The following is a 13,482-nucleotide window of genomic DNA, read 5'->3' as shown; positions in this document are numbered from 1 at the left end:
GGTTTCCCATAGTAAGGAGAAGAGGGACTATTTCTGACAGGAACTCAATGGCAGGCTCTTTGACCTCCCCACCCCCCAAGGGAGGAGCAGTATTGTCAGGCCACAGAGGAGGACTCTGCAGCCAGTCCTGAAGATACCCGATAAAACAGGGTCAGATGAAAGGGGAGGAGGTCCTCCCCAATTAATGGACTTGGAAGGGGCAGGGAGGAAGTGAGGGAGGGAGGGTAGGATTGGGAGGGAATGAGGGAGCAGGACACAGCTGGGATACAGAGTTAATAAAATGTAACTAATAATAAAATAAATAAATAAATGAAAAAAAATAACATCTTCAATTAAGGTTTAAATATAGTCTATTTAGAAATCTGTTAGTCTTGATCACTGCATATGTATTTTCCCAATCACAGATTGGTCACCTTTAATCCTCTTTCTATCATACAATTACCCATGTACCATCCATAAGGTACATTCATAATCTGACTATGTCTCATTTTAGTTTAAGCCAACAGCTCTCATATTATCCAGTACAACTAGTTTCTTTGACTCTGCCTTTTTCCATCTTTCAACAGTAAAGACAGTGATCTCATTAAAAGCATAAAAAGTCACCACACAACCTTGTTCATGCAAGTGGCTCCTTCACCAGAATAAAACCCAAAGTAATTAACAAGACTGCAAGATCTAGCCTTTCTATGGAATCATACTACACGCATTTGAGTCAAGACTCACAGGCTTTCCTGTTTCTGCCTCAAGACCTTGGCACACAACTGTTCCCTTGGTCTGGAATGCTTCTCTGCTCCCTGAATTTGCATTTCTTGAGGATAGCCTTTCCAGACACATTACCAAATACACTCCTTATCTTTATATTTTTCTCTTTAATATGTAAAACCTTTTCACATAGTATGGATTATTTAATGTTCAGCCTTACTTCACTAAAGTAAAGTACCAATGTAAATGTGTGTGTGTTTACGTGTGTATATGTGCACATGAATGAAGATGCCTGTTGAGGTCGAAGGAGGGCACTAACTACCCTGGACCTGGAGTTCTAGGTGGCTGTGAGTTGTTTGATGTGGGTGCTAGAAACTAAACTCAAGTCCTTTACAAGACCTCTGGGCCATCTCTTCAGCCCCATATTAAAAGTTGGGTTTTTGCTGTTTTTGTTGTTGTTGTTGTTGTTGTTATTGTTGTTTATCTGTCCTGTTCTATATACCTGGTGCAGGAAAAATCTGATAGGCATGCACTTTCCACTGCATCCTATCAAGTGAGATACAATATTTGACATACATAAAAAATGTAATAATTTAGTTATTTTAAAGTTTTGGGACAAGAGATTGAACCCAGGAATTTCTATACGCTACCGCTGAACTATAGCCCTAATCTTATCAGCTAATATTTTTAAATGCTCTTGGGCCAGAGTGAAACTTTTTCTGGTATCGAGTTAAGGAGGGGAGTGGAGTTTACGTGTTCTGTAAAGCTCTCTAGGGAAGGCTGCTTTACAACTTTTCTTAGACCAGTTCCAGCATTTATTATCCTTCTGCCACCAGAAAATTCCCTATTCCCACTGAACCTATGCTATTCATGGTGTAGACTAAACTCATTAGTATCCTATAACATGTTCTTGTCAGTTAAAAATGGGCAACTGTCACCATCTATTAGGATTGCTCCCCGAAATTCTTTTTGGTTATGTGGCTCATATCCAGAAAAAGAAGAAGGTGGATTAGGGCAGAGGATGCAGTTAATATTTTTTTCAGAACACAATGGAAATAAGACTGCTTTATTTGTCAAAACACTAGATTCTGGTTCTTGCACTGCTCACTATGTGTTGCTACGCAAATAACTTTATCTAAGATAATCAGGCTTATGTTACAAGGTTCCTTAAAAAAGCAAAATCATGTATATTTAATTCTTTTAAAATTCTGTCTGGATTTAATATAAACATCACTGGTGTGTAGTCTTTATAATTTCTCTCTTTTCAAAAAAAGTAGTATATTTGTTTGCTTTATTTTTAGGCATGATTCTCAAAAAAATTAATTATCAACTTTCTAATATAATGGATACAGTTTTCCCAGAGTGGAGAGGTAATTCAATCCTGAATGCTTTAAAGAATATTTACTATTTCTATTTAGACTTATTTTTGTAGCAAAAACAAAAAACAAAAGACCCTGTGCAAACTCTATTTCAAATGAAGTAAACCGTCATCATGACATCCTAACATTTTTTGGACATGTATATATGTATATGCTTATATGTGTATGGGTATATGCTGAAGGAGTATGTGTGGAGGTCTGAGGAAAATTCTGGTCTTCACCTTACATCTTATTAGAGACAGGGTTTCTCTTGCTCACAACTGTAGGCTGGGCTAGCCTGCTTGCAGACTGCTGGCATCTCTCCTGTCTCTATATCCCATTTCCCCACAGAGGTACACTGAAATGAATTATGGACATAAACACTACTCTGTTTTGTTTTCACATGAGCTCTGAACTCAGGTTGTCAGGTTTACAAGGCAAGGGACTTTATCCATTGGCCCATGTCCCAGCCTCCTCATTTTAACAACTTTAAAACATAAAAAAAATTCAAGTAGACATTTTTGTAACAATGCAAGTATCTCTGAGTTACATTTTACTTTTCTTAGCATCTCCACTACCTGCTGTTCTAACAAGGGCTTAAGGTCGTTTAGAAAACAAATTTAACACTTCTAGCCAGATCTGTAAAGTGGCATGTTTATTTTTATAGAAAAGAACAAAGACCCATAAAAAGTCAAGGAATTTCAGTAGAACATTATAGCTTGGATCTTACATGCCCCCCCAGTGGCCTATATACTAGGCTTTGTCACCAGCCATTGGTGCTTTTGGGAGTGTTAAAATCCTTAGGAGTTAGGGCTTAGCAGAAAAGAAGTTACATCACAAGGTATGCACTCTTGATGAGGATACCTTGGTCCTTCCTTTCTCTGCTTCCAAGCCACTGTGAGATGAACAGCCTCTTTTACTATGTATACTTGCCATGATGAGCTATGCCACCAAACCCCAAAACATCAGGGTCCAGTAGCTTTTGCTTAAAGTCTCTGAACCATAGAGTCAACATTAATCTTTCCTCCTTGTAAGTTAAGTGTTTCAGGTATTTTGTGCCAGTAACAACTGACAAACAAGAGAGAAAGGGATGAGTCAAGGTTTCCAGATGTATCCAAACTTATGTAACCTTATGACTATTAGGGTTAAATGGAAAAATTGAATAGACAGCTTTGAAACAAGATTAGACACGAAAACATGATAAAGCTAAGTAGCATTACAATTCAGCAACAAACTTAGTTAATCCAGTGAGAACATCTTTTAGTTTTATGTTCTCTGATTTCAGAATGCTGGGGGTTCAAATCCATGCCTTTATCAGTAGTGTAATCAAGTATAGGGTTGATTCACTCATCCTCATTTGTATTGATAACACAGAACCTACTTCATGAAAGTCTTGTGAAGGTGATTACCAACTGTTACAGGGGTGTTATCACAACACAAACAATACACACATTCCCAGGATCAATCTAGGGCTACTTTCTATAAGTCTAGATTACATTAAAAACATTTCTCTATTACACATTTTTGTATAATACCATGCTTTTAAAATGAAATGCATCACATCACAACACCAACTATTTATGTTAGTAATAATAGTGATTGCACTTGTAGCAAAAGTAGTAGCAACAATCTAAACATAAATCATGTCTTTAAAAAAAAGATGTTGCTCATTAAAAGTATTCTTATAAACAAAATCAGAAAAACTATATAACAAGCATTTGAAAACCTCATGTTATAAGTTCAATGGTGAGCTTACCTGTAGTTGCAGCAACATACTACAGCAAAATGTATACCTTAGATAGATTTGCTAAATTCTGACACACTGTGTTTATTACATGCGAATCTGTTTGGTTTCCTGGCTGCTCTGTCTGTGCACTACTGCCCTCTAATGGACAGTATGTTAAGCTTGGTCCCCATGAGAACATGTGAAAAGAGCAGGGAGGAAAGGAAACTCAGGTTAGGATTTGCTGTATTCAGGGGGTCATAGAAATACCTACTCTTACTTCTCACTATGAATGGGTTTGGACTGGCTCCTTAGGTTCCTGATTTCGTTAAAAACTATAATCTAGTTTTGCTGCAGAAACAAGGAAATCTGTTGTTTTTTAACATTCCAAACGAACAAATTTTTACTAGAGTTCAGAGAAATTTAAGCACAAAGTAATACCCAAAGACTTAGTCAACTGAACAGAGTGACACAGAAACAATTTTGTGCAAGCCACCAGAATGAACAGCCTGACAAAGTCCTATCATTGGGAGTAAATTTTACATTTTGATGATGATTTTCAAGCATGGTCTACGTAATCCTGATAAGGTTCTCATAGGGAGAAGCTCACTGTTTTTCTCAGTCTTGAAAAAAAAATTACAGACATATATACCACCATATGGTCAGGCAACGTGAATTTTTTTCCTCCTTTGCCAGACTAAATGAGAATGTTTTTAGTTTTATAGAAAAGAAGGCCAAGCATGCATATATATATTAAAAAAAAGGCAAAACAAAACAAAAATTCTAAGATTCAATGAAAATCCAAAGTAGGCCATAAGCCACAGTAGCCAAAAACAAACAAACAAAACAACAACAAAAACTTCCTACAACTTGGACTTAGCAGTGAATGATAAATGAATGTGGCTTTGTTAGAGGTTGCCAAAAATTCCAGGTTAGTTCAGATATTTAGAAGTGTTTAATGTCCACTATTCATACCTAGAACTCTGGGGATGACACAAATCCTCCCAAATACAGTTGAAGACATTATTATTGCTTATGTAAACATTAAATACTATCAATATAATTGAACTCTTGAGCTGCCTGACAGTATATGAGACTGATAGAATGAGATATTCTCAGTTTTCCAACTTGATAACCCTTTTAATGACCACTGAGATATAGCATAGTCTCCCCATCTGAGTTCTAACTGCTTCACCTTAACTGGATGTACTTCTCAGTCTTGATACTACTGGCATTTTAAACTTGACAGGTCCTTGTTTACAATGGGTGTGGTGTGTCTTCATGTAAAATACTTGGAAGCATTACTGGCCTGTATTTAATAGATGACAACAGCACAGCCACTCTAGCTGTGATAACCAAAAGTATCTTCTGATATTGACCTTATATGACAATCTCTTTAGATAGAATGGGAAGGGTTGATTTTTTTTTTTTTTGAGAATCATTACTTTAATGATTCCAGATGGAGAGTCTCCATTCTTACCTAATTACTTGTATCACAAATATTAAGGCAGTATTTGCATATAACGATTAGCTAAGATAACACTTATTCATTTGCCTGCTGAAATTAAAATAGCCACAAAGATATACTATTGCAAACCTAGAAGAATGACTGCAAGAAAAGCAAAGAAAAAAAAACAAATTATGTTACTGAGTTTTGCTGAAGATGTAAAGCAAATGGAATTCTCATTTACTGCTGGTGAGAATGCAAAATAATACAGGCATTTAAAAAAAACCAGCAGTTTTGAAACAAAGTTAAATGTTGTGTTATATATCCTGGTATCTCAGTCCCAAGTATTTATCTAAGAGGAGTAAAATTTATATTTATGTAAATACCTGTATAAATGTTTAGGATACTCATTATTACCAAAATTGTTTTTTCAGCAGATCAACAGAGAAATAAAACTTGAGCAATCCATGCAAGTAAATGCTACTAAGATGCAAAAGGTATAATTTCCAGCTATTTGTGACCACGGATGAATTTGAAATTCATTATGTATTATTCAAAACAACTGAATTGTGGAAAGACAAAGCCACAGAGACAGAAAAAAGACCAATGGTTACCAAGCATTTGAGGTGGTATGAAGATGTGACTATAGAGAGGTATCAAGGAAATTTCCAAGTGAGAAAAATGTTTTATGCACCTACAATGGTACTGGTGGCATCATGCACATGTCAAAATGTGTAGATGTATGCACTAAAAATTTACTCTGTGTAAAGCAGATCATAATAAATTGATTTATTGTGCAACAAGCAAATCAGAAGAGTTCATACTTTGAGTTAAAGGATCTTATTTTAACTGATTTTCTAGTACTTCAAAATGAAATTCATAAATTCTTATCTTGATTATTTTGGCATTTAATTATGAGGTCTTGTATAAGGTCTGGGATCACAGGGATAAGGTGCCTAAGTAGGAAAACATGTGCTCACGCAGACACTGAAAGGCAGAGGGCAGCCTTCAGTATTACCAACTGGGTAGTGAAGGACAAGTTGTATAGATGAGTATATAATAATCTTTGTAGTAGAAACCCTACTAATGCTTGTATGACTTCTCTCAAATGCATTTAGTCTTCTCCTGTATTCCACCTTTCCAAGCTACTGAAGTCACCTATACTTTTCTTAATTATTTCAAAGTTCCAGGAACTAAGAAAAGCAGCTAAATCTAGTTAAAATCATAAAACTCACATTCCTGAAACCTCACTAAAGGTTTAAATAAAGGAGTGATAAGAAGAAACTGGAAAACCAAGATCTCTTTTAAATCCTGAAATGAGAGGCATACCAAGACTTAGATGTAGCAAAGTCTGGTCTAGCATATAAGCTAGACAGGCATACCAGACTTAAATGTAGCAAAGTATTTACAAACATTTGAATGGGATCATTATTTTTTAATTCTAACCCAAGAATAATCAAACAGTAAAAGTATATGGTTGGTTCCTGCTTAACAAATGGAAATTTTAGAAATATGACTTTGACATGGGAATGAAAGTGGTTTTCATATAGAAATAGAACTATGTAGCTAACTTTCCGTACACTGACATGATTCCTCTTAGTCTCAATTTCCTGCATGACCCACAAAGTAACTGTACCACAAAGGTCTGGGTTTTTTTGTTTGTTTGTTTTAATTTCACAAAGTATTTACATGTTAGCAATGTTGGGGCTGTCACAAACTTCAGAATCTTACAACTAGAAGGAATGGCAACAACCCAGCATGATATTCTTGGATTCTCAATCATCATGTTTGTGTCTCTTTTCTGAAAGACATTAGAATCATGTGCCTAAAATAGACTTGACACTGGTATTTGATAAGTACACAGTGTTTGAGTGGAATCAACTAAATTAAATGGAATTGAACTAGATTTTTAAAACAGCTCAGTCAACTCATGAAATGTAAAGTGCATTCCAAAGAGTCTTAATAAATAAGGTGACTTTTATTTTATATAATAATGTAATGTTTCATTATGATTACTTTAAAAACTAAAAGACACTGTGATTTAGATTGACTTTTAAGAATGTATAACTACTAGACATTCACTTTATTGTATTTTAGTTATATACTGGTAAATATAAAGCATGTATCATACAATTTAAGATATAAGAAGCAAGTATTTATTTTGTCTTTGCATTAAAGAATTTTGGCACAATCCCTTGTAGACACTTGGCCTTCACATAGAGGCAAAATGATACCAGAATTCTAATTTTGGTCACCTTAGTAGCTATACTATAGCTATAGTTATAGTATATAGCATTACTATATACTATATATACAGTATATATAATGTATGTATATAGTATATACTATGTATACTATATAGTATGTGTGTGTATATATATGTGTATATATATATAAAGCTATAGCTATAGTATAACTATAAATGTTATACTAGCTATAACATTTGTCCTGAAATAGTCTTGAAAAAAAGATCAAAGAAGTAAACAGCTAGTTATCAGTCCTATTTGAGTTGTTTGATTAAACTGATTCCCAGCTGACGTTTTCCTCATGTTTGAAATGCATCAATAAACCATTCCTTCCAAGAGAAGAATAAACTACTTCCTGATCTTCAATTTCCTCATCTGTTCAACACCAGCCTTCTCTTACTGCACAGGGTCATTGCCAAGCACAGGGTCACTGCTAAGTGAGAAAGTGTGCCAAAACACTGTCATAAAGTATAATGGAAACATTGTTACCTTTTTTTGTTTGTTTGTTGCTGGTTTTTGAGACAGAATTTTTCTGGCTGTCCTGGAACTTGCTTTGTAGAACTGGCCTCTTCTCACAGAGATCTGCCTGCCTTTGCCTTCTTAGTACTGGGATTAAAGGTGTACACCACCACTGCCTGGCTGATTATTACTTTTTTTTTTTTTTTTTTGGATTGCAGATAGAGCAAATCTGACAGAATGAGGTTAGGAATTAGACATAAGAAAGTTCATAAATTTAACCCTGGATTCTATCACTTAATAGCTACATGATTCTGAGTCAATTATATCCTCAAGAAAATGAGGATATAATGACCTGCCTTAAATGGGTGCTATAGGATTTTAGATAACATGTAAAGTAGTTAATACCATCCCATTTATTTAAACTTGATAAATCATGATTGGAATGAGATATGTGTAAGATTACAAAACATTGCTTCTTATAAAAGAAACTAATGATCAATGACAGTCAACTGAAGTATTACTATGTTGAATAATTAAAATAGAAAATTATCTTTTGCGAAGGCCAAACATGCTATGCCTAATTTCTTCTGGCATTACTGTTCTTTTTATGTTATGCAAAACACACTGTCAAAACTGAAACTAAAAATCACTAGTAACTGAAGAAATAAATGAAGAACATGCAGTTATGTAGCATAACTTAGATGGGCTCAGTTCAGAAAAGAAACACCATTTGTTTTAATATGAATTGTTCAAAAGAATTATTTCTCTAGCACTTATGTGTGGTTTTGCCCAGCTGATGGACAAAGGCAAGGTTATACAGGTACAAAATAAATCCTCCTTTGCAACCCAGAACTCACTACTCAGTATGAGTTTTGATACATACAAGAAAGAATATATAAAAAAGGAATTATTTCTCTCAAAGGAAGGTCTGATACAAAATGGAGAACTTGAGCATAACTGAGTAGCGTGGGGGACTAGTTCAGACGTATAGTGGATACATGGCATGCACAAGGCCCTGGGTTCAACCCTTAACACACCCACATGCACGTACACACACGCAAAAATATAATTAAATAATATTAACAAGGTAATAGTTTTATTATTTCTGCTTTTAACTTACTGGTTCTCAGATTTCAAATGAATTTGACAAAGCAATGACTAATGACTCACTGTCAAAATGGTTTACCTTGTTGAATAGCTAGATTAAACAATATGCATTGGACCCAGGATATTAATATCAAGTTCTTCTTCACTCTAATTCCTTAAAAAAATAAAAATAAAACAGCAACCAACTTCAGAGGTCTACATTCCCCACTTGATTTATGTCTTTTAGCAAAAGAAGTCAAAAAGTTCACAAGTAGGAATTCTATGTGCACATGATCTCGCTGCCAGCCTAAGAGCTCAGGTGGTTAGCTCACCACACACATCTTTTAATTGACAACCCTTCTCCTACCCGGGGAGCGCTTTCCCCTCTGAGGTGTCTTTCTTTCTTCCAGCTTAGTTCACGGCCTTGTAAATCTGCAGCCCCCTTGCTGCAGCAGAGCACGTCCCTCAGTGTTGCCTAAGGTTCTTCTGACTTCCAATGTATTTAAAGTTCTGTATTAAACCGGAAACACAGACATCTTCATGATACAGTGAAAATGTGATATGTTCTGACAAACAGGACAAAGTATAACACCTTAGGATGGATTATCCAGAGCATAATTTTTACTGCTGAAAGCTGGAGCTTCTCTGTTCAGAAAATGAAATGTTTTATCAATACTTCTAAATGGATTAAGTACACTTACTTACATTTTTGAATAGTTGCTCAGCAAGTTCTCTGATATGCTTTATCATCTTCAATGGATTATTTTCTTCAACTTTAATTCTCTCTACTTCAAAAGCCACCAACTTAGAAAAAGAAACATATGGCTATAATCTGTATCTAAATACGCTGAATTTAAAAACGGTTATTTTCAAACAATAGACAAACTAGAAGCCATCTAAAATATGTTATTTTAAAAACAAATTACTCAAAGTTGTACTGGGCTTCACCTCTATCCCAGGATGACACAGGCTTCCAGGTGGCCCCTGTTCAGTGACTCTTGGCAGATGGTCATCTATAGAGTGCAGAGAAGCCTTTTTACTCTAAAGGCCCCACGCATGCTAATTCACTTCCTTGGAAAAACTCAGAAGGCAAGAAAGTCTCCAAATGCTTCTTCAACTTACAAATATAAACAAACAATTCCTGTCGTGCTGACTGAACTCTATGGACAGTATGACCTGGGTTCAGATTCCACACCTCTAAATGAAGATGGAAGAGCAAGATGACCTTTGGGCTCCTTTTAGTTCTCAAGTGATATATAATGAGTCCACCTCTCTATTAACTAATTTGCAAAGGCAATTGTGTAGGAGTGTATGCTGCTAACATGAAAAGAAATGGAGGAGAGTAAACAGGCAAAAAGGGAAAGGAAGAGTTTCTTCCTTCTAGGAATTAACTGATTAATCAGAGAAGGCAGATTTCCCACTCTACACCAATATTCAGAAGACTGTCATACAAAGAAAGGCAGATTTGCTTTTCATTTCTAAGGTGTAATGATAGTTGATGACAGTGTAAGCCAAAGACAGTGCACAGTGAAAGCTGCCTCTCACAGCTCTATAGAACCCATGCGGTGTGGGAAATGAATCTCTTTCCAAGGAGCAAATGTTATTTTCCTAATAAAACATGTTCTCATGTAAATGATCAAAGAGGGCAGGATGAGAAACATTTAAGTCTAATGCTGCAAGCAATCAAGTTGATTTTCTTGCCAGAGGTTAGCAAGGAATATGTGGGTAGGAAATAAAGACAGCACATAAACTCATGTTGCTATTAATAAAGTTTCAGAGACTAGCAAAGGAGTGTGAAAAGGACTTTGGCAAGCATCTTAGTTTATATATAAGCCATCAACCACTGAGTATTTAACTAGGAACCTAAAGGTTGAATAAATGTTAGTATGATCAAAGACAGTGACATTAACTGTTATTAACAGGAAGCTCAGTAAGTGACTAGAAAGAAGTGGGCAAGTCAGGGTGATGTGAGGCTGGACTTTTTTTTTTTTTTAATATAATGTTTTATTTTGGAGATTTTCCACAACAGTTCATGTAAAAATTATATCGGTTGATTTGTATCTCATGGTGGGAATATAATCTAATAACATGTACTGATAGTTCACCTAATGCCCCCCCAAACTAAAATGTAAGTCTTATTAATCCTAGATAACATATATAATAAATTTTCTTACTTTAGATTTTGCACCCTGATTTGGAAGTAGCAGATCATGCCTTCCCTCCTCCATGAACAGCTTTATCCCACTCAAAAATGCTGGTAAGAAATTTAATGTTCAAATTTGATGCTTTTAAAGAGTATTGTGCTTTTATTTTTAGGTTTGCTGAAGTAGCTGAGTTAGAAATACCCTCAGAAGGTGCTGTAGGGCAATGTGCCTACAAGAGAGGATTTGGCTTTTTTTTCTTTAGGAGACAAGAATACGGACAGCAAAGAAATGAGAGCCTTAGCTATAGCCTGGAAGACCACTCAGCATAATGGATTCCTCTGTTCTTGTAGTGCTATATATCAAACCCAGCGCCTTACTGATGCTACGTGTGTGCTATACAGGTGTTTGGCCTTTGTCTTCAGGACAGAAGCTCTGCTCCCCTCTCCTTACCTGTGAGTATTTAACTATCTACAAGACAAGCCACCATTGGGAAGAGGTAACAAAGCCTCTCTCTAGGTTCCAGGAGTGACTTTCTTTGATGGACATCAAGAACTTCAAAATCTATTGGTTCCAAATACAATGATGTTTCAGGAACTAAAATATAAATGATATTCACTTTCCTGTCTTTTATAATGCACTTCAGTGAACATATAATTAAATGATAAATGAAAAGTACACTAAAAAAAGAAAGCACAATAAATGTAAAATAGTGTTCTATTCATCTATTTTATGTCTCCCCTTATATGGTCAAATCCTTGAAAAGATAGAGACTACATATTTGTCCCAAACATTTCTAGAAGATGGTTATTATTGATTATAGGAATGCTATAAATTTAAATTACAGCTCTATGACATTGATGGACTAAATGTAAATGTAATTTAGAGTCACATATCTGTGCATCAAGCTAGACCCAGTTGCAAACTGACAACTGTATTTAAAAACTGAGTTTTATTTATATAAGCACTGTCCAATTTTCAAAAAGATCTAAGAGACTATCTAATCTTAGTTGTTAAAAAATTTATGTAGTTCTGAAATATTCTACAATTTTCTAATTTTCCAATTAACATTATAATTATCACAATTTTATATACATAACAGATTACAAGGTGTTTAAGAATTTGAGTAAATGTTAATGGGTTTTGCTTTAAACTATTAGTCATTGATAAGAACTGTACCTCATCAAAGAGATCACAGGCTCTATAGGGAGGTCCTCTTTCTGAAACAAAACCTGCAAATGCCATTCCATTGAGCACTTTAGTGAGGAAATCATTCTCAACCAAGCCACGCTGCCCCAAGAATGCTGTCTGTAAAGAAAAACAAACAAACAAACAAAAAAGGTGAAGTGATAATTTCACTAGGAAATGGACAAATGGTTAAAATAAAAAATAGAAAAGTTAAAAAAAAATAGAAAAGTTGATGATTGCTTGAATGCCGTTAGGTATTCTAACTATTGTCATGAAATATATTTTTCTCAAACAGTTTTACTTGGTACCTGAAATATTACAGGTATTGGAAAGAAAAAAAATGAGTTCATCTAAAAGACAGGAAGAAAAATCACATATTAATTCTCAACTTATACTTGATTAACACTTTAATAAGAGAAAAATCAATTTTAAGTTTACATGTTCTGAAGAAAAACATGACACCAGCTCTATTTGTCACATAACACAGACTTTAAGTGCATTTAAAAAATTAATTCAATACACATGACTAACAGTGGGTATACTGAGTGAGTGCTCTAGACAGGCAACCCGGCACTGTGTCTTACTTTGTGAAAATGTATCACGGGCTCAGCATGGATCCGTATGAGCTGGAGGCATGACCTATATCCTTGGAAGAGTTGTGCAAATAACCTAAGGAAAACTGCGCGTACTTCTTTATCCTGAAAATGCAAAATGAAACATACAGGTAATTTAATTTTACACAACAAATTAAATAAGAAAGAAAGAAAGAAAGAAAGAAAGAAAGAAAGAAAGAAAGAAAGAGAGAGAGAGAAGAAAAGGAAGAAAGAAGAAAGCCTGCGTGAGCAGGTGTGCATGCTTTCCATGCTCATCCATCCCGGCAGTGAGAGCCCCGTAAGAGTCTACCTATCCTTGGGTAAAACTGGTTTGCTCTTTCTACTGAACCAAACAGAGTTTGATGCTAGAGCATACAACTTTCTTCCAGAGGAAAAATAGGTAGTCAGAGAAAGAAATATAAGCCAAGACATTTGATTTTTATATCTGCAAAAGATATAGTTATGAATATAAAAGGGAAAATCTCTCAAAAGACTGTATTTTAAAGGTTTATGAAATTCTTCCAACATTTATCCAAATT

At 35.1% G+C, this 13,482-nt stretch overlaps 1 protein-coding gene and 1 non-coding gene across 3 annotated transcripts in view; one reads left to right on the top strand and one right to left on the bottom strand.

Annotated features, from left to right (window-relative positions):
* The window catches only part of Sbf2 (SET binding factor 2), a 331,059-nt gene that overhangs the window by 141,758 nt on the left and 175,819 nt on the right, over positions 1 to 13,482 (bottom strand). For both annotated transcript variants that reach the window (XM_060367046.1, XM_060367047.1), the window contains exons 11-13: positions 12,935 to 13,048; positions 12,342 to 12,470; positions 9,727 to 9,825 (exon numbers count right to left, since the gene is read on the bottom strand). In XM_060367046.1, coding sequence (XP_060223029.1) covers positions 9,727 to 9,825; positions 12,342 to 12,470; positions 12,935 to 13,048 — 342 coding nt within the window. The remainder of the gene's footprint in view (positions 1 to 9,726; positions 9,826 to 12,341; positions 12,471 to 12,934; positions 13,049 to 13,482) is intronic.
* On the top strand, positions 8,704 to 8,831 carry LOC132647582 (small nucleolar RNA SNORA40). Its single transcript, XR_009585930.1, has one exon. It is a non-coding gene; the product is annotated as a small nucleolar RNA SNORA40 (small nucleolar RNA).

Source organism: Meriones unguiculatus, chromosome 14 (genome assembly GCF_030254825.1).
Source record: "Meriones unguiculatus strain TT.TT164.6M chromosome 14, Bangor_MerUng_6.1, whole genome shotgun sequence".
Classification (NCBI taxonomy): Eukaryota; Metazoa; Chordata; class Mammalia; order Rodentia; family Muridae; genus Meriones; species Meriones unguiculatus.
The sequence above is the reverse complement of the archived record's forward strand: the minus strand, read 5'-3'. Positions and strand labels throughout refer to the sequence as shown.